General features: G+C 47.9%; 1 protein-coding gene across 2 annotated transcripts in view; it reads right to left on the bottom strand.

Moving 5' to 3' along the window:
* Positions 1 to 868: 868 nt before the first annotated feature.
* Positions 869 to 17,201, bottom strand: part of VILL (villin like) — a 37,596-nt gene continuing 21,263 nt past the window's right edge. Inside the window, exons 7-21 of one of the 2 annotated variants that reach the window (XM_039380755.1) lie at positions 16,980 to 17,179; positions 16,814 to 16,892; positions 15,357 to 15,455; positions 12,946 to 13,099; positions 11,831 to 11,931; positions 11,417 to 11,554; positions 10,738 to 10,896; positions 9,680 to 9,859; positions 8,583 to 8,728; positions 7,740 to 7,884; positions 6,955 to 7,143; positions 4,996 to 5,064; positions 4,372 to 4,383; positions 3,861 to 4,118; positions 869 to 2,491 (exon numbers count right to left, since the gene is read on the bottom strand). In XM_039380755.1, the coding sequence (XP_039236689.1) occupies positions 2,378 to 2,491; positions 3,861 to 4,118; positions 4,372 to 4,383; positions 4,996 to 5,064; positions 6,955 to 7,143; positions 7,740 to 7,884; positions 8,583 to 8,728; positions 9,680 to 9,859; positions 10,738 to 10,896; positions 11,417 to 11,554; positions 11,831 to 11,931; positions 12,946 to 13,099; positions 15,357 to 15,455; positions 16,814 to 16,892; positions 16,980 to 17,179 (2,043 nt within the window). In that variant the 3' untranslated portion in view covers positions 869 to 2,377. The remainder of the gene's footprint in view (positions 2,492 to 3,860; positions 4,119 to 4,371; positions 4,384 to 4,995; positions 5,065 to 6,954; positions 7,144 to 7,739; positions 7,885 to 8,582; positions 8,729 to 9,679; positions 9,860 to 10,737; positions 10,897 to 11,416; positions 11,555 to 11,830; positions 11,932 to 12,945; positions 13,100 to 15,356; positions 15,456 to 16,813; positions 16,893 to 16,979; positions 17,180 to 17,201) is intronic. The other variant, XM_027733436.2, reaches the window with a different exon arrangement.

The following is a 17,201-nucleotide window of genomic DNA, read 5'->3' as shown; positions in this document are numbered from 1 at the left end:
TCTGTGAGGTCTGCTTCCCAAAAGGAAGGGATGTGGTCCATGTCATTATCAAGGAACCTCATCTCTGAGCATAATAGAAAGTGTTGGAGTCCCACTGTAGGGAGCTTTGAGGAAAAGAGCAGCAGAAACAGGTCATGGCCCACCAGATGCCACAGCAAAAGCAGCAAACGGCATGAAAAGGAGGCTGTGGGTGAGAATCTTTCCTTTAGAAATCAGAGGCAGAGAGTAAAAACCACTCTACCATAAGAAGAGGAGAACAGCAGTAGTTTCCATCAGGCCCAAGTGTCAGATGGATCTATGGTCTGTAAAATCCCATGCAGGTTTCCTACTGCTGGCAGGAGCGCTCTGCTTGTGTTGGTGAGCATTGTGGCTGCAGGAATTAAAGCAATTTGTAGCACACTGACCTAATCTCCCTAATCTGACTATATTTTGGCTGCTCTTCATTTGATTGTGTGAAGCTCGTTAGGCCCACAGTCGGGGCTGGTAGGTGGCACTCCTGCAACTTATTGAGGAGCACATGCAATTCCTTAATTCAGGAGCTGGCAGGAGCGTGGCACAGCGGGGTGAGGCAAATATTGCTGCTTCCAGCAGTGGCAATGGAGGCTGAAACATGGATAATGTGCACTGATTGCACCTCATGTGAGCACAACAGGAGCAATCACACAGGTAATTCGGCTGATTTGTGTCTCTGCTTGGTGCTTAACTTACTCTGCACAGGCAGTTTCAATGGGTTTTGGGCTGAACCCTCAAGCAGAAATGGGCAAAAGTGGTGGCAGGAACACAGAGGTAATGATGGGGTTGGGGCTTATATGAAGTAACTGCCAATTCTTAAACACAGAGATCTGTCCAGAAGACCCCATCACCTGGAGGTCCCGGCTCCAGCCCAACCAGCTGGTGACACTTCAGTGCAATGGTCCTGGGTTTTGAGTAAGAGCTCTTTGCTCCTCCTCAATGAGGAGCCTGCAGCTCCTCAGCTCCATCCCCACACCCCCGCAGCAGGGGTGGGCAGTCAGGCACTGCTGCTCATGGGCAATGGGAGGCTTCAGGAGAAGGCACGGGCGTGGGGAGACAAACTGTCCTGGGTGTGGTGTCTGGGAACAGAAGGGGCTCCATTTCCTCAGTTCTTTTTTTTTCAAAAAAATCCAGAATTCCATTGATGACCAGGTGTCTGAAGGATCTGTAGCACTGCAGAGCTTTTGTCTACTGCCATCCTACCCCACACGCTGATCAAGGACACTTAAAAGTGCTGCTGCTGGATGTTTATTTGGAATTACTGGTCAGGCTGGAAATGGAGTAAAGCTGCAAAACCACACTGTCTGAGTTTTTAAACAGGTGTTTCTTCCTTTAGGTTACAGTTGTATCCCTTAATCACTGATCACTCTCACATTTCCTGCCACCCTCCCCAGTCAGAGCCCACAGTGTGGACCAGGCACCCCTCAGCCCCATGGGCATCACAGGGATGGAGCCCTGATAAAACCTTCAGCAGGACAAGCTCTGCCTCAGGATATACCCAAAACCCTCCTGGCTTCCTCAAGCCTCTGGTCTTTGGGCAGGTGGACTCTCACATTCACCTGGCTGTGCTCAGGGAGGCCAGGTGAGATTGCAGATGCTGTCTGAATGAGGAAAAAGTAGATAGAGTCTCGCATGGCAGACAAAATCAGCATTTGTACCTAGCCCTTGAAATAGATCAGCTAATAAATATATTTGTAATAAGTGCTTTTTTTTCCAAACCAGGTTCCCACATGTTTTACCTGCCCTGGGGTATCTATGCCTGTTAGTCTACAACTGATTCTTGCTGTTCTTTGGTGGGTAGTTTTTCTACAAGGTGAGAAGGGGAAGAACTGTCTGGTGTCACTCCATGGACTACTCCATTGGACATCTGGCTACTCCATTACCTTTTTCCCGGCCTCAAGGCTCCCCCCTCTATCCTCTTAGGGCTTCCCCCTCCTTTCCCCACCCAGCGTTTACACAGCAGCTGCAAATGGCCTTTGTCTTGCCTAATTTTAAACTTCTACAAATGAAGGGATATCATGACCTTGTGCACATGGTGATTTGCAAAAGGCAAATGAAAGAAGAGGCTACAATACAGTTGTGTGGCACACACTTGTCTTCGTGGCTATCAGCAATAAAGTGTCGGGAAGAGGCAAAAACATCCTGCCAAGCTGTTCCAGCAAAAGGTTTCGCCTCCTAGCATTCTGGGTTTGCAGGAAGGAGCCATCCCCTGAGCAGTGGCTGCTGGGATAACTGCGTTGGAGCTGGGCCTGGTTGGGACGTTGGGTTGGGTTCACTGAGCAAATGCCTGCACTTCTTCCCTGCAGCTCCTAAGAGGGCGAGGGTTAGTCCCAGAGTCACTGGATGCTGGATGGCCCCTGTGGTCTCAGAAGAGTCCACACTGTTTCTTCTCATTCTGCTGCTTCCATTTGGGCATCTGGTAGAACTCCTCCTTGGACTTCCCAAAGATATCGTGGAAATCGGCATCAGAGAGATAGAACTGCAGCGGGAGGAGAGAGCAAGGAGAGGTCAGCTTTGGCTTTTGTAGAGGCTGAGACACCTCCATAGGCTGCATCCCTTCCTCACCATGCCAGTGCTGATCTCTGACTCCAGGCCAACAGCTCTTGTCCAGCTGCCTGTTCTTGTGCTGGGAAGTGGAACATCCCAGCAACTGTTCCTCATCCCACTTCCCAAAGCACCAGGGGAATAAAAGCCCACCAGCCCAAAGGGATGCTCTGGTTTTGAGGATTTAGCATGCTTGTGGCTGGAATTCAGTCCCTGCTAATCATTCCGTGGCCAGGACAATTTATAGTCCATCAGAGAAGTTCTGCTGGCCAAAGTTTTGGGTGGTTTCTTAGCAAGTGATTCATAGTGAAAGCATCTCCCTCTCACTAAGTTCCCTCTCCTCAAATATTCCATTGGAAATGTTCACTCCCATTGCTGGAAAGACAGATGGGTTGCAGATAGCAGGGTCATCAGGAATACCAAGAAAGACCCTGTGGGAAGCGGAGGCTGAGTTTTTTCCTGGCATTTTGGGTAGAAGAAAGAGCTCATGTACAGCCCAGCTGTAGATTTGTGTCTCTGGCTGTGGGTGTTGGGCAAGACATGGGTCAGACATGGGTTGCAGGGAGTAGAGGGAATCAACCCTGTGTCTCTCCCATCAGCTTCCTTGGACCCAGCTACAGACATTGCCAAAATCCTCGGGCTGATCAGAAATCTGAGATGTGTCATTTCTCCTGAAACTGCAAATTGCTGAGATACAAGGTTTCTGACAAAATAAAAAAAAGTAAAACAAACAAACAAACAAACAAAAAAAAAAAAAAAAAAAAAAAAAAAAAAAAAAAAAAAAAAGAAAAGAAAGAAGAGGAAAAATATCCCTTCTGGAAGGAGTTTCTAATGAAAACATTCACCTGCAGCCCAAGCAAAATGCAAATCCTGGCTTCGTTCTCAGCTGTGTCAGCTTGTCCCACAGGAATCCTACTTTAGATTCCTCCAAGGACAGAGCAAAACAACCCTACCAGAAGAAAGCATTTTATATTTTCTTTTTAAAAAATTGGTATTTAAAATTCATTTTTGGACCATAAAAAATAGAATTACTTCATTTTAGGGTAAAACCACCACAAGGTGTCCCCGTCCACGGCAGGGAGGTTGGAACTAGGGGATCTTTAAGGTCCCTTCCAACTCAGGTCGTTCTGTGGTTCTATGAATTTCTTCTCACATTAAACTCCTCCTCTTGACGAGACCTGTGTGTCCAGCCAGTATCTCCTTGAGTCTGAAGCAGGACTTTTTATTCTAAAGTACTGCTACACTTATCCAATGAGTAAACTCCAGGTTAAGCTACAAAGGCATCAAACCAGCAATGCTGTCACCTCTTTTCTAGTGGGATCCACGCCCTCTGGAAGTTCATCCACCGTCCTGTTCATCAGCACCTCTCGGGAGTAAACTCCTTCACCATTGGGCATCAGGGAAGGGCTGCTGTTGCTGTTGTAGTTGCTGCTGTTGCTGTAGCTGTTACTGTCACTGTGGTTGAAGTGGGATTTATACTCGGAGGAAGCATTTGGATTGCTTGAACTGGCCAAGTTGGTCACGCTGAGGGTCCTCTTGTTCAGGCTGATGTTGTTAAGGTCCTGCCAAATGGAGGAAAACATGTCAAGACAAGATGCTCTGGCAGAGTAAGTTGGGGATTATCCCAGGATATTTCTCTCCATTGGGGTTGTGGGGGACTATTTCTGGCACAGACTATCTGTAGCTCCAAAGCAGTGAGGAGAAAGGCCCCACTAAAGCATTAGTCCAGCACCTCCACAAATGCTACACCTTGATGTTAGGACTGCTAAAAGCACACACTAATGAGAGCTCTTAGAAATAGCTGAGGATACTTACAGCAGTCTCATTCTTCTCAAGATAACATCAGGGGAAGGTACATGTGGGAGGACAGAAGGTGAGATTAGATGTCTACCATGTCTAAAACCTCGAAACTACCTGCATACCCATCCTTGATGGGCCATCTCTCCTCATCCAAACCTGCCACTTCCTTCCAGCCTTCATCCTGACCGTGCCCAGGGAAGAACTGACCCATGTGACAATTGCATTTGGGACTGCTGGGACCTCATTTCCTCTGTGCTTTGGAGGATACTCCACGGGGCTATGCCCTTCTTGACCAGGGGGCCCTTACCTGAGGTCTCAGGGGCTCCACCACTGCCGACTACTCACACAACACTTCACTGCCCACTCTTACAGCTGCACACACCTGTGTTTGTTCTGCATTAAAGCAGCCGGGCAATGTTCTGCTCACAGATGCCTCCGGACAGGTCTGGAAAAGGCCCAGGAGGTCTGGGTGTATTTATGTGTTATTTATCACATCTCCATCTGCTTTACCACAGAGGTGCACAGCTCTGATCCTGGCGGCCTGAGGTCCCCATCCCTGCTCTGACCCTGATGTCCTCTCCTTCCTGAGAGCAGGCTGGGGGACGTGGTGGTGCTCCAGGTGTTCCCAACGCAACTCACCACTTTGATCTCAGATATAGCCGACACGTCTCCCAAGCTGTTCTTCATCTCCTCATAGGACTTGCCATCCTAAAGGGAAAGAGAGTTGTAGGAAGCATGGGCTGCCTTTAGCCCATCCTCCTGGTCTCTAACAGGGTCAGGAGATGACGAATTTTAAAGTCCAGAGGTGCTCACTGAGGTGGCAGCTCTGCAAACCTCAGCCCCTGGAATCAGGAGACTATGTCAGAGCCTGAACTTTCCCTTGAAAACAAAGAAACAAAACAACTTTAGCCTTTTCAGCTTCACAGTAACAGGTGAAAACAGGAAATTTAAAAGGGTTTAGACAGCAGAGGGCAAATGAAGAGAAATCATATTTACGGCTGGGTTTAAATCTCTTACATTTTAAATGAATCTTGCAATGCGTGAAAATTGGGGATCAAATGTTATTCCTTTTTTTCCCCTTCCTTGAATCATTTATCTAAATCGACGGATTTTTCAAAGCCTCAGACCCTGACTTTTTATAATTCGGTGCTGTGTATTATGAGCTACCTGGCATTTATTGGAAAAAAAAAGGAATATACTGGATATATTGGCAAAGCTCATGACTGTGTTTTCCTAAGCAGCCAGGAGATGTCAGTTCTTAACAGAATCATCCAACAAAGTTTCCCAACAAGAACAAACAACATGAACACATGGACTGCAGAGAAAACAGATTTAGACCCAAAACTGAGCAATGAACATACACCAGATGTTTCTGAGATGTCAACAGTTTGGATGACTTGTCTGTAGTTGCTGAAGCTGCCTACAGGGGATATTTTTAGAGGCACATATTTTATGAGCTGCATCCTTGTTTTTCAGCAGTTCCTCAGAAAAAAAAGAACACCAACAAACCAAATCCACAAGTTTTGACCTTTGTTCTAAGCATCGGCATTGTTTTAAGGGTCATTGCTCTGGGAGTTGCTGTCTTATCTGTGCAGATCCAGCTGTCAAGACAGGCTCTCTACTACCACTAAGAAAGAAGATGCAAACCCAGATGCAGGAAATAAAATATCCCTGTAAGAGTTTTCCTGCAGTATGAAGTCCTGGGGGCCTCCACGCCGTCCCAGTGCATCGCTCCTTCCTCTCACCAACCAGGGTCCTGGTGAGGCTTTAAGCACGGGCCACATGAGCAAATCCCTGCTCCACATTATGCTCCTAAAACTATTTGAAGCCCATGTGTTTGAAAGAGGAGAGAAAGTACTCTTTTTTAATTCCCAGGCACCTCCTGGGGCAGGCTGCCATTTCTATGTAGCAAAGAGCTGGTATTTGTACATCAGGGTTTGAGAGGAAGGCTCATGTGTAGGGACCAAGGGTGACCTTGCTCAGGAGCTCCTGGGCTCTGATGGGCATTCCACAAACCTGAACATGAGACCTGTCTGCTCACATCTTTCATTTCACCACAATTTGCCCTTAAAGCTGGGTCATAAATTTTACTCTGTGGCTGCATTTTGAGAAATGAACATTTTTTTCCCCAATTTTCTTTATGATGGGGGGGGGGAAGCTTCTGTCTTCACTCTGAACTTAATTTTAACACTTACAGCCCCGATCCCTTTTTGGCCGAAATCACAAACATGATTTGGAACATGATCTTTTTTTAAATAAAAATGTGAATATTGTGAATTCAGGCACACATATCTGAAAAAGCCTCAGTTTCACCAAACGGGCACTTTTTGCTGATGAAGGGTCAGGAGAAGCTGCTCAGAAGCCAGGAATCTGCTGCTCAGGCACCAGGAACTCGTGTCTCTGCCCACGGTGGGGGGGCTTGGAACTAGGTGAGCTTTAAGGTCCTTTCCAACCCAAGCCATTCTGTGACTCTGTGAAGCTCAGGACATGTCCTAGTGAGGTTTCACTCCTTGTATCATACATCCACTGAGAAGAATGCCCTTTAAGCACTGCTGAGCCCGTGTGCACGGGCACCACAGGGCTTTTCCAGCAACTTACGCTCCATTTGTAGGGGTCCCAAGCGTTGAACCACCCTGTGAAGTTGAGGGGTTCGTAGCCCTGCTTCACCAGGATTATCGGGGTTGCCAAGTCTCTCCCTGCCGGATGGGTCTTGAGATACTCCTTAGCTGAGGCAATGGCCTCCTTCCTCTCGTATTCGTTGGAGGCTTTGCCAACCCAAAGGAAAATCTGCAAGGAGAGAAGGTGCTGGAGCTCAGTGAGTCCTTGAGACCTGTGCAGATAGGGTTGTTTGTTCTCCCCTGCCAATGGCAGCAGAGATAAGATTGGAAACGTGCTTTCCCAATAGTCCCTTGTGACTTTGATTCCAGATTTAATTCCAGCCAAGAAAGATTTTGCTTCTGAGACGGGCACAAAGCATAAATATTTCAGGTAACAGCTCTGGCGTGTTTCAAGGTATCTGAACCCTGTCCTTCCATAGATCCACTTCAGAAAGAAAACTCCTGGAGACAGCTTTCCATACCATAAAGCAAGTCATCACCACAGGTGCTGGGAAGTGAGGGGGAGTGTTTTTGGGTGCCACCTCCTTGTATAAGCTGGAAAAGACCAGAGCAGGTCCAGCTCTTCTCACCTTGGAGGAAGGCATGGACCAAGTGTCTCAGTTTTCACTTTTCTGAAAGAGGTCTGGCAATGCTGCCTCCCTCACCTGTGCTGTCCCTGGGTGAGAGGGACCTTGGTTTCACACTGAGTGATGGATTCAAACCAATTAAAACCATAACCTGTTTGAAAATACATCTGGGGAGAAAGGGACCGGGACCTGTGCTGACCTCTTCCCATGTGTCCAGCAGCATGACATCATCTTCATCCAGGTCCTCCTGGCAGAAGCCCACCACCTCTGTCATGATGAACCGGCCCGTCTGGTTGGAGCACTCGAAGAGGCGAGGTTGATAGTGTGTGATCTGCTCTTGGAACCTTCCTCACGCATGGCAGGGGAAGAAAAACCGAGAGAGACAGAAATTTTTCCCTCGTGGCCTCCTGCAGGGCCCTGATGCTACTTGGCGTGGCCTTGGAGGAAGGGGCAGAACATTGCAACAGCCATCTGAGGTCCTGAAAGTCAGGTCTCAAGGGTATTCTTGGACCATTTTAATGATTTTTAAAGCTAACTGTTTCTCCACCCAAAAAGGGCAAAAGCAGAGCCCTTCTCTCATTGTGGAGATGAACCTGATGTCAGGTGAAACCCACATCAGATCACCTGGTTGCAAAGGAACCCATCACCTGCCCAGAAGGCTGGAGAAATCCAGGTTGTTCAGAGGCAGGCTTTAGTCTCATGAATCTTCTGGGGCTTCCCCAATGATGGCTGGAAATGGAGCATGTGGTTCCTGTAGGCCTTATGATGAGATATGGGGTGGGTTTACTGTGGGGAAAGGAGGATGTAGCACATCCTTGTCTGCAGGGTTTGGATCTACAGCTCCTACTACACAGAAGGCCTGAACCAAAATCTAGGGAAGAGTCATCTCAGTGTGGTTTCTGACCAAGCTTTTGGTGATATTCTGACCTTGTGCTCCCTTTAGTGAGGACACAGTATCAAAGTACTCACTTTCCTGCCAAGTTTTGATCCCCGGTTTAAAGTTCCCTGGCGAGGCCCAGAGGAACAAGCAGGTCACTATTACCTCTTTTCACTGGCATAAGGTGCTTTGCCTCCCAGAGCTTCCCAGAACTCTGCCGGCTCTTGTCCTTCCAAAATGGTGTGCTTGTCCCGTCTGGAAACGATGTCAGCTACCATCTTTGCCATCTCCCGCTCATCTCCGCTGCATCCCTGTGTGCAGAACGTAAGATTGAGGTGGAATTAGGGTCACTGGCAAAACTTATCTGTGGGGGAAAGCTGGCTTGGTCCTCTGGAGAGTTTTAGACCTGCTTGAAGGCTTTTGAGCTGGTCACTCAGAACCCATTTCTAGTCCTTGAAGGGACATTCAGTGCAGCCTAGAGAAAAAGTCACAAAATGCCAAAATGTTTTTTATTGTAAAGTACCTTAAAGATCATCTTGTTCCTAGCCCCTGCCATAGGCAGGGACACCTTTCACTAGACCAGGTTGCTCATATCCCCATCCAACTTGGTCTTGAACACCTCCAGGGATGGGGCAGCCACAACTGCTCTGAGCAACCCTTCTGCTTCAGTTTGATCCACCACCTCATCCTGAAACGTGTGACTAAAACAGGATAAATGAACATCCTGGCTTATTTCTTACAGTTGGAAAATCTAGGGTGATTTATTCATCTGAGAGCTGTATGAACATCTAAGTTAAGGTGAGGTGAACCGCAACATAGGTTGTCTTTGTAGAGAAGGCTGTGTTCCTGCTGACCCTCCACAGATGGAGCCTCTGGAGCCTCCTGGGTGCACCTTTCTCATAGAACCACAGAATCACTAAGGTCAGAAAAGACCTCCAAGATCATCAAGTCCAACCATCAACCCAAAACCACCGTGTTCACCACTAAACCATGTCCTTACATGCTGCATCCATATATTTTTTTTAATACTTCCAGGGATGGCAACTCCCCCACTTCCCTGTCAACCCCTTTTGTGAAGAAGTTTCTCATAATATCTAATCTAAACCTTCCCTGATGCAACTCAAGGAGACCATTTCTCCAATCCTTGGTCACCTGCCCCAAGGGTTCACCTCCACAACTCAGTGGAGGGAGGAGACCCAAGCCCCACATCAGCAATTTCAGATTTCCTTCAGCCATCTCCCCTGGTGTCTCTGCAGCCTCACCTTCCCACACCACAGGTAGCAGACTTGGCTGGTGGTCAGCAGGAAGACATCGTTGGAGTTGAGGGAGGAGGCTCTGGCTGGCACCTCTGTGGCCTTTGTGTTCACCTCATCCGTGCCCCTCACCTGGAAGAGGCGGATCGCTGGCTCGGGAGCGCTTTTCTGAGCCCGGCTGGTGCCACCCTGCAGGGGAACAGAGGGAAGGACGGTGCTGGGAAGTGAGGAGGACACACAGATCCAGGGTGCCACTGATTCAATGAAGGCTTTTGTGCTCACAGCCCTTCCCCACTGCTGCAATGATGGATCATGCTCCTGTGAGGAAATCCAAACACATTCTGGTCCCAGGTCAGAATGAAATCCACATGGCAAACTTCCACATTTCTCCCTGATTACGGAGTCTTGATCAGCTCCCATCAAGATGCTGAAACTCCATGTGAGCAGATCTTAGTTTCTGTAAAGCATTTGCCATGCAGAGTGGGCAAGGCAGCTGGACTCTGATTTCCAGCTGTGCTCAGCTTAGCTCAACACCCACCATGGAAACTGTACAGTGGGACCAGCACTGAGAGCTGAGGTAATCCCCCTCCTCCAAAGACACTTGCAGTGTCTCCACCACAGATGTCAGCAGCCACAGGAGCTAGTGAAGTGGGTTGGTAGTTAATGTGATATAATTCAGTGAGGGACAATTTGAATTGTCAAATCATGACTGTAGGATATTTTGGAGGACCCTCTCTGGATGGCACTCTCTGTAAATCACAGGGTGATTGCCTTATTCTAACTCTGCAGAGTATTTTGGGATAGAGTTGGAAAGAACAACATGCATCAGTGCTGGAGGTCAGGGGTGGACAGTGGAGTCTGGGTCAGTCCAGGACTGTGTTTACACAAACGGTGTTCACACTACTCGGGAAGTACTAGGAATGTTCCACCGTTCCATCTGCCAGCCTGTGCAGACCTGGCAAGCTCCTTTCCTGAGTATCAGCCCATTTTTTTCTGGATTATTTCCATTGCAGCTGCCAAGCCATCGCTGGTGCTTCCCTTTGCCCACACTCACAAAGCCATGTTACCTCGTAGATGACCAGCTTGCCCTTGAAGATGGCCAGGAAGTGTCTGGGCTCCTTTCCCATCGTCACCCGCACCTGCACGGCCTCGTCCCCATATTTCTTGTCCAGCTCGATGGCATTGAGGGCACAGGCAGTGATTTCATCCACAGAGGCGTGGCGGCCCTGGGGAACAGAGAGGTGACACGTGGGATTAGAGGTGACACAACGGAACATCTTGCCAGTTCCAAGCGTGGAATGTCAGAGTTAAAACTTCCAGATATTTAAATTTCCCTCACATTCTGGTTTTGCAGACTTTAACATCCCATTTTTCAAGTTTCTTTCTGCATTCCACGGGAGGGAAATAATATTTAAAAAAGGAAAGCAGAGATGTTCATATACCCACATTACCTCTCCCTTAAAGCCTCAGTTCCTGGAGTTGACTCCAAAGTTTGACCTGAGCATTGTAAGCCCCATAATCCTTCACTCTGACTTTGCTGGCTCTCAGCCTGATGCCAGCCTGGGATCAGTGTCCATGCTGCCTACAAAGCACAGCTTGAGACATTTGAAATGGACAACTGATAAGCAAAGGGTACCTGAATTCTTCTGGATGCTTGGGTTGGGATTTTTCTGTGCAACTGCTTCCTTCAGCTTTAGGCTTCTATAGCAGACACAGGAAAGTCCCTTCTGCTCTGGTTTGACCTACCTGCCACATGTAGAGGACATAGTGGGGCCTGCCTGATCTCAGGTAGGTGTACAGCACCAGGTAGCAATCGCCCCCGTAGAACTGCCCGTATGTCTTGGGATTCACTGGCTGCATTTGCAAGTCCTCAATCCTCCACACCTGGTAAAAGAAACATCTTGGTGAGCAGTAGCGGAGTCAAGGTGAAGACAGAGCACAGCCCTGTTGCTAACAGACTCCTGAAGCTTCAGGCTATTCCCTCAGCTCCTGTCACTGGTCACCAGAGAGAAGAGATCAGTGCCCGCCCTTCCTCTTCCCCTTGTGAGGAAGCTGTAGACTGCCATGAGGTCTATCCTTAGTTTCCCCTTATCTAGGCCAAGTGATGTTTGGTAACACACTGATCATTGCACCCTCTGTCAGAAAAAGGAGCTCTCTCACCTCGATCTCCCCGGAGGCGTCATCGACCATCCTCTGCTCAGCAGCCAGCTCTGGCCTGGCGTGGAGCTGAGTGGTGTCAAACTTCACCTGCTCCACCTTGGCTGTGTGCACCAGCAGAACAAAAACAAGAACCCAGTGAATGCACAATAACAGATAAACCCTCCACATCACCCTCACGCACAACTGTCATACATGCAAGAAAAAACTGGTCCAGGGTTGCGAGAAGCCACCTGTATAAACCAGTGTTGATTTTTGAATATGCAAGAGCTCACATACTCCAGTGCTGACCTGTTACAGGCTGGAATTGGCCTGATAGTGTGTTCCAGTGATGACTGGCTGGTAAAAATTAGTTGTCTCCTGACTGAAAACTGATAATTGTTCTCCAAAACTATAAATATTTTCCTCCTTTCAAAACATTGGTTTCAGAAATAAAATGCCTACATTCCTCCAGCTTGTGATAAAAGAGACAGAGTATTTATGGACAGCACAGAAAGAAACAGAGGTGGAGAGAAAAGAGAGAACTTGGAAGGGAAAAAGATTCGTGGCTCTCAAGCTGTTATTGATGGAGACGTTCAGCATCACTGTCATCTTCCCATCACTCATCAATAAGTTCCTTCTCTTTGGTACTGTTTGCTCTCTGGGGTTAATGCATTGTAATATTCACTTCAGCAGTGTGATAAATACATCGTTTACACCCCGTGTAAATACAGCATCAATCCACTGACATCAGGAGAGTCTTGGATAGATGCCAGTGCAAACGAAATCAGAATGTTGTTCAGCGGTTCCTTACCAGGGTCAGCATTAGTCCTTCACAATGAAAACGGGGATGTCCTGCAAGTGTGAAATTTTGCGCATGATTTTCAGAGGGGAGTGACCGTCTGCCAACATTTACACTTAGAATAAGTGGCAGGTTGGCTCATACAAGAAGCCTCAGCAGCTCTGAATGTCAGTTGACGAATCCTCTGCATCTGCTGCAGAAGATGGAAGACACGAGGCACGGGAAGAATGTGCACCAGATTTTCAAGATACTGAAGGCAGGAGACAGTGTGAACGATGTTCCCTCAGCTGCTGCTTAGCACAGGTAGGAAAGACAAATGCAGGACCAATGTGCTCACCAATTTTTCCAGTAGTGTAGACTTTTCCCAGCCCCTGTGTTTCGTTCTTTTCCGTCCACCTCTGGAAGAGCTGTTTGAACATGGCTGACTCCGCCCCGTCATTGATCACTTCCACGTTGGTGGATGAAGGATAGCCTTTGGCTTGGATAAAACCCTGGTGGGGTTGAGAAAGGTCATCAGTGGGGACACAGCAAGCTTTTTACAGACATGAGAAGAGGGATGTGGACCCAAACCAGCCTGAAGAGGGAATGTCCCTCACTGAACACAGTGGTTTGACCAAGGGCAGGATTCACCCCAAAACTTGCATTCAGAGTTGCAAACAGAGGTGACTGCAAGCTCTCACTGTAGTATCCATGTTTATTTCTGTCTTTAGAGCACTGAACCCTACCCCTACAGCCTGACCACTTGGATCACATCCTAAAATTAATCTCTACACGGCACCTTAGTCTTGAAGAAAATCTCACTCAATGGGTGTAATGGAAAGCCTCCTCCTCTATCTCAGACAGCTCCGTAGATGGCTTCTGGTGATGGATCTGGGAGTGGAGGGGAAGGAGCAGTGATGGCGTGTACCCATGATCCAAGAGCCTAGTTCAGTTCTTTGCTTTTCTCCAAACTTTTTGTCCCTCTCCAAACCAGGAAGATTGGTACATGACAGAGAGCATGTATGCCAAGGGAGAGAAGGGATGGAAGCAGCTCAGCACCCCAGAGGTGTGTTCTGGAGGGACTAAACACTTAAAAATCTTTTTTCTTAATTTTTCCCCCCCTAAACCCACATTATTTCTTTGCAATAGTGCTACTACTGAGTTAAAAGACCGCTTCAACAGAGGTGCTTGATACAAGAAGACACAAGAGAAGGAAGAAAATTGTCTGTGTTCTCCCACAATGCCAAAATCCTTGTTCAGTTTTGGGAACTGCTCTTGTGTTTATCTCAGCAGGCTCTAGGATGACCAAACGTGCAGTGCTGACAGCCGTGGTTCAGGGAAGGAGCCTGACTGTGGCTTTCTGAGCATTCATCTTCTGCTGTAAATACTGCAGACATGCACTACCCCCAGGGAAAAGCAGAGCAGATGGTCCTCCCAACCCTCCCACCTGCCACACTGAGAGAGAGATATCTTTTGTTCTGTGTGTGTAGCTCAGGGCCAGAGTTTGCAGAGCTCATTGCCTACTAAAAAGGGCTTGAGTTAAGGAGCACAGAGGACAGTGAAACAAGTCCTGAGGCAAAGTTTTTTTAAGCTTTTCTTCTCTGAGACAATAGGTGCAACCTGTATTGAAGCTGGGTGTCTCCAGGTAGGACCTTATTAAATGTGGAACCATGAGGTTCAGTATCTCCTGGTTAGATCTCATTTAAGATGAAGCCATTTATGGTCTTCCCATAAGTAAACAGATAATCAAAAGCGAAGTTTCTTTGTAGCCTTCACTTCAACATGCCAACTTGTAAAAAAATACCAAATGTCTTACTTGCTCAGGCTCCCTCAAGGCTATTTTTTTCTGAGAGGAGGAGTTTGAGGCATGATCTGCCAGAAAATAACCGCATGGCAGCTCATCTGGAGGAGCCAGGGTGCTAGGCTGGTGTGTTCTACCCTGTCATGAGCCCTGGTCTTGCCTCAGGTTGACCAATTTGAATTAACAGCTGCTAATGGCAGATCTCTCTCTACCCAGTGGAAGAGCTCCATATCACCTCCAAATTCACACACAGAACCTGGGCCCAGCCCCACTGGTGCTGTGGAACAGTTGTTAGCTGTAATGGAATTGCAGATGAGGCCTATACATAAAAGGTCTGGCTTTTCCAGAGACTCCAAGTAAGGGAGTTCCCCGATGACTTGCCCAAGGCACTACTCTTGGTTGGAACACAGGAGATGCCTTCTGGGGTCAGAGCAGTGTTCTGTGCTGCCTGGGACAGTGGCACTAGGAAATGCTGTTCAGTGAGCAAACATGAGCTTAGTGGCTCATGTCCTCCAGTGTGACCCCTTCTCTCTCCCCAGCATCCACAATATTGGGCCATGGATCTCAGAGAGGATATAAGAACCCCTTTAATATCTTTCCATGCACCTTTTGACCATGAATTTGTCTAATCCCATCTCAACTCTGCTGATATTCTCTGACTCCACCATCTCTTGAATCAACAAATTCCAGAAGTTCACTATTTACCACGCAACAAAGTATTCTCTTCGATACTTTTTTTCTTTAACCAATTTCTTCCTAGTGTTAGTGTCAGGTTTTAGTCCTAGCACAATTTGATGACTAACAATCTTGTGTTTGCGTCATCATGCCTCCCTTAGACACATAAATTCTGTCTCTGTTATTACACAGGCCAGCTCCCCAAGACCTACACTTAATTGTAATTAGTGGCCAGATCCAGATCAGCACATAATAACCTCCCACGACATTGTTTGCACAGTATTACAACTCACCACAGCTCGGGTGAAGGCTGCTTTTTTCTCTTCTGGGCTGGAGGCTTTTCCTCTCCAGACGTAAATTTTGAAACCACCTTGGTCTAAAATGTAGCAGTCCTGAGGTGAAACGTGAAAAACAGGAAACAGAAAAAAACAGACGTGAAAAGCTCTGCGCAGGCAAAGGTCATCATTTGTAGCCTGCTCAGGCTGGATCCTTCTTGAAGATTTGGGTTAGATGCAGATCTGGCTCATTTCCCTGCCTTGCAGAGCCCTAACCCTGGTGCAACCATTAGCAGAGGTAACAGAGGATGGATTTGTTGTGGTTCATAAATGGACTACAGCTACCACCAACCCCACAGGGCAGGGGTTCACAGGTACACTGACTTTGCAAGCACACCTGATCCAGATGACTTCTAATTGTAATGAGTTAAAATATGTATTTTTTTAGGTGTTGCTCCAAGCTGGCTATAACTGTCTCACAGGTGATGTTCTCAGACCAACAGAAACACCAGCCCTAAAAGGGAGCAGCAGGAGAGGTACATGCTGAAATATCACCCTCAGCCTGCTGTGCTTCAGCACTGCTGCTGGTGGTGCTTGTTTATGCCAAATCTGCTACTAAAGGAGCAGGAAAAGTCCAGTAAACCTCTTCTGCTTGACTATTTTGTGTCCCTGATCTGGAGCCAAAAGTGTTGCATTGCTGTGAAGGCAGCAGAATCCCAAACCCAAAGGGGATGAGATGTCTGCTGAGCAGCCCATCTGCAGAGTGCTGGTGCTCCAAACACGCTGTGTGACCAAAGGCTTCTCATTTTTCAGACTGAACTTTGAAAAGAAAAATGAAGGGTCTGTATGTCTGCAAAGGGAGACTGAGATTTAACAAGGCTGACACCAGGGGGAATGAGGGAGGGGGAACCTCGCAGCACAATCATGTTTTGGAATAGGCTGGTTTGTACTGCAGAGAATTAAGGGTGAGCAGTTCTCTACCAAATTTTAGTCAGAAGGATAGTCTCTGTCTTCTGAAAGCGTTTGCACAGAGGGTCTGTAAGAAATCTCCTTCCAGGGTGGGTGACTGACACCAGCCACTTGCTACAGCAGGAAAATATATCTCCCTGGTTTTCTAAGCAGAGTATTTGTCTGCTCTGGATTCAGCAGAGGGAAGGCTATCCCTGAACATCAGGTATTAAGAAGCTTTTATTCCACCTGGAATTTACTCCTGGTAGGCAGCTCTCCTTCACTCTGATTACCAAGCCAATATAATCCTTGGCTGAGAGCATCAATTTGCCGTCTCCGGTTGGAACAGCTCCAATGCACCACCTATCTCTGGCTGCTGAGCTGTCCCTAATGATGTCCCTGAGTGGGGCTGACCTGTTCTAATGATGGAAGGAAACAGGGTATCCCACTGAAACAGGTGCTCAGCTGAAAACAAAGCGAGCCACAGCACCCTTTTCCCTCTGTAAAAGCCTCTGGCTTTCTCTCACCTCGTGCTGGAGCAGATCCTGTGTCAGGGGCCGGGTGGCGATCTCCTGTACCACCAGGTCATTGTCCTTCTCATAGACGCTGAAAGACACAGTCACCGAGCAGAGTCAGCCTTCACAGTGCTTGCTGTGAGGAAGGAAAGGGTTTGGGGCACATCCCTGGACTTACTGGTAGAGCCGGACGTTCGCTTTCTGCAGCTCATCCGCCTTCGTGTCCGGGATGGCATCTCGGAGCTCCCCACGCCTCTCTCCCAGCACCATCCTCATGATCTGCATCAGGTCTGGGGAGTCCTTCTCGTTGTCAATGATGCCAATCTGAGCACGGCCGCCCCTCTCGCTGTCCCTGATGCTACGAGCCAGCGCCAGACCCTGCACACGGATCAGAGGGGTA

The sequence above is a fragment of the Pipra filicauda genome, unplaced genomic scaffold (assembly GCF_003945595.2).
Source record: "Pipra filicauda isolate LSUMZ 115617 unplaced genomic scaffold, ASM394559v2 scaffold1_size10287979_pilon, whole genome shotgun sequence".
In the NCBI taxonomy this organism is placed as follows: domain Eukaryota; kingdom Metazoa; phylum Chordata; class Aves; order Passeriformes; family Pipridae; genus Pipra; species Pipra filicauda.
The sequence above is the reverse complement of the archived record's forward strand: the minus strand, read 5'-3'. Positions and strand labels throughout refer to the sequence as shown.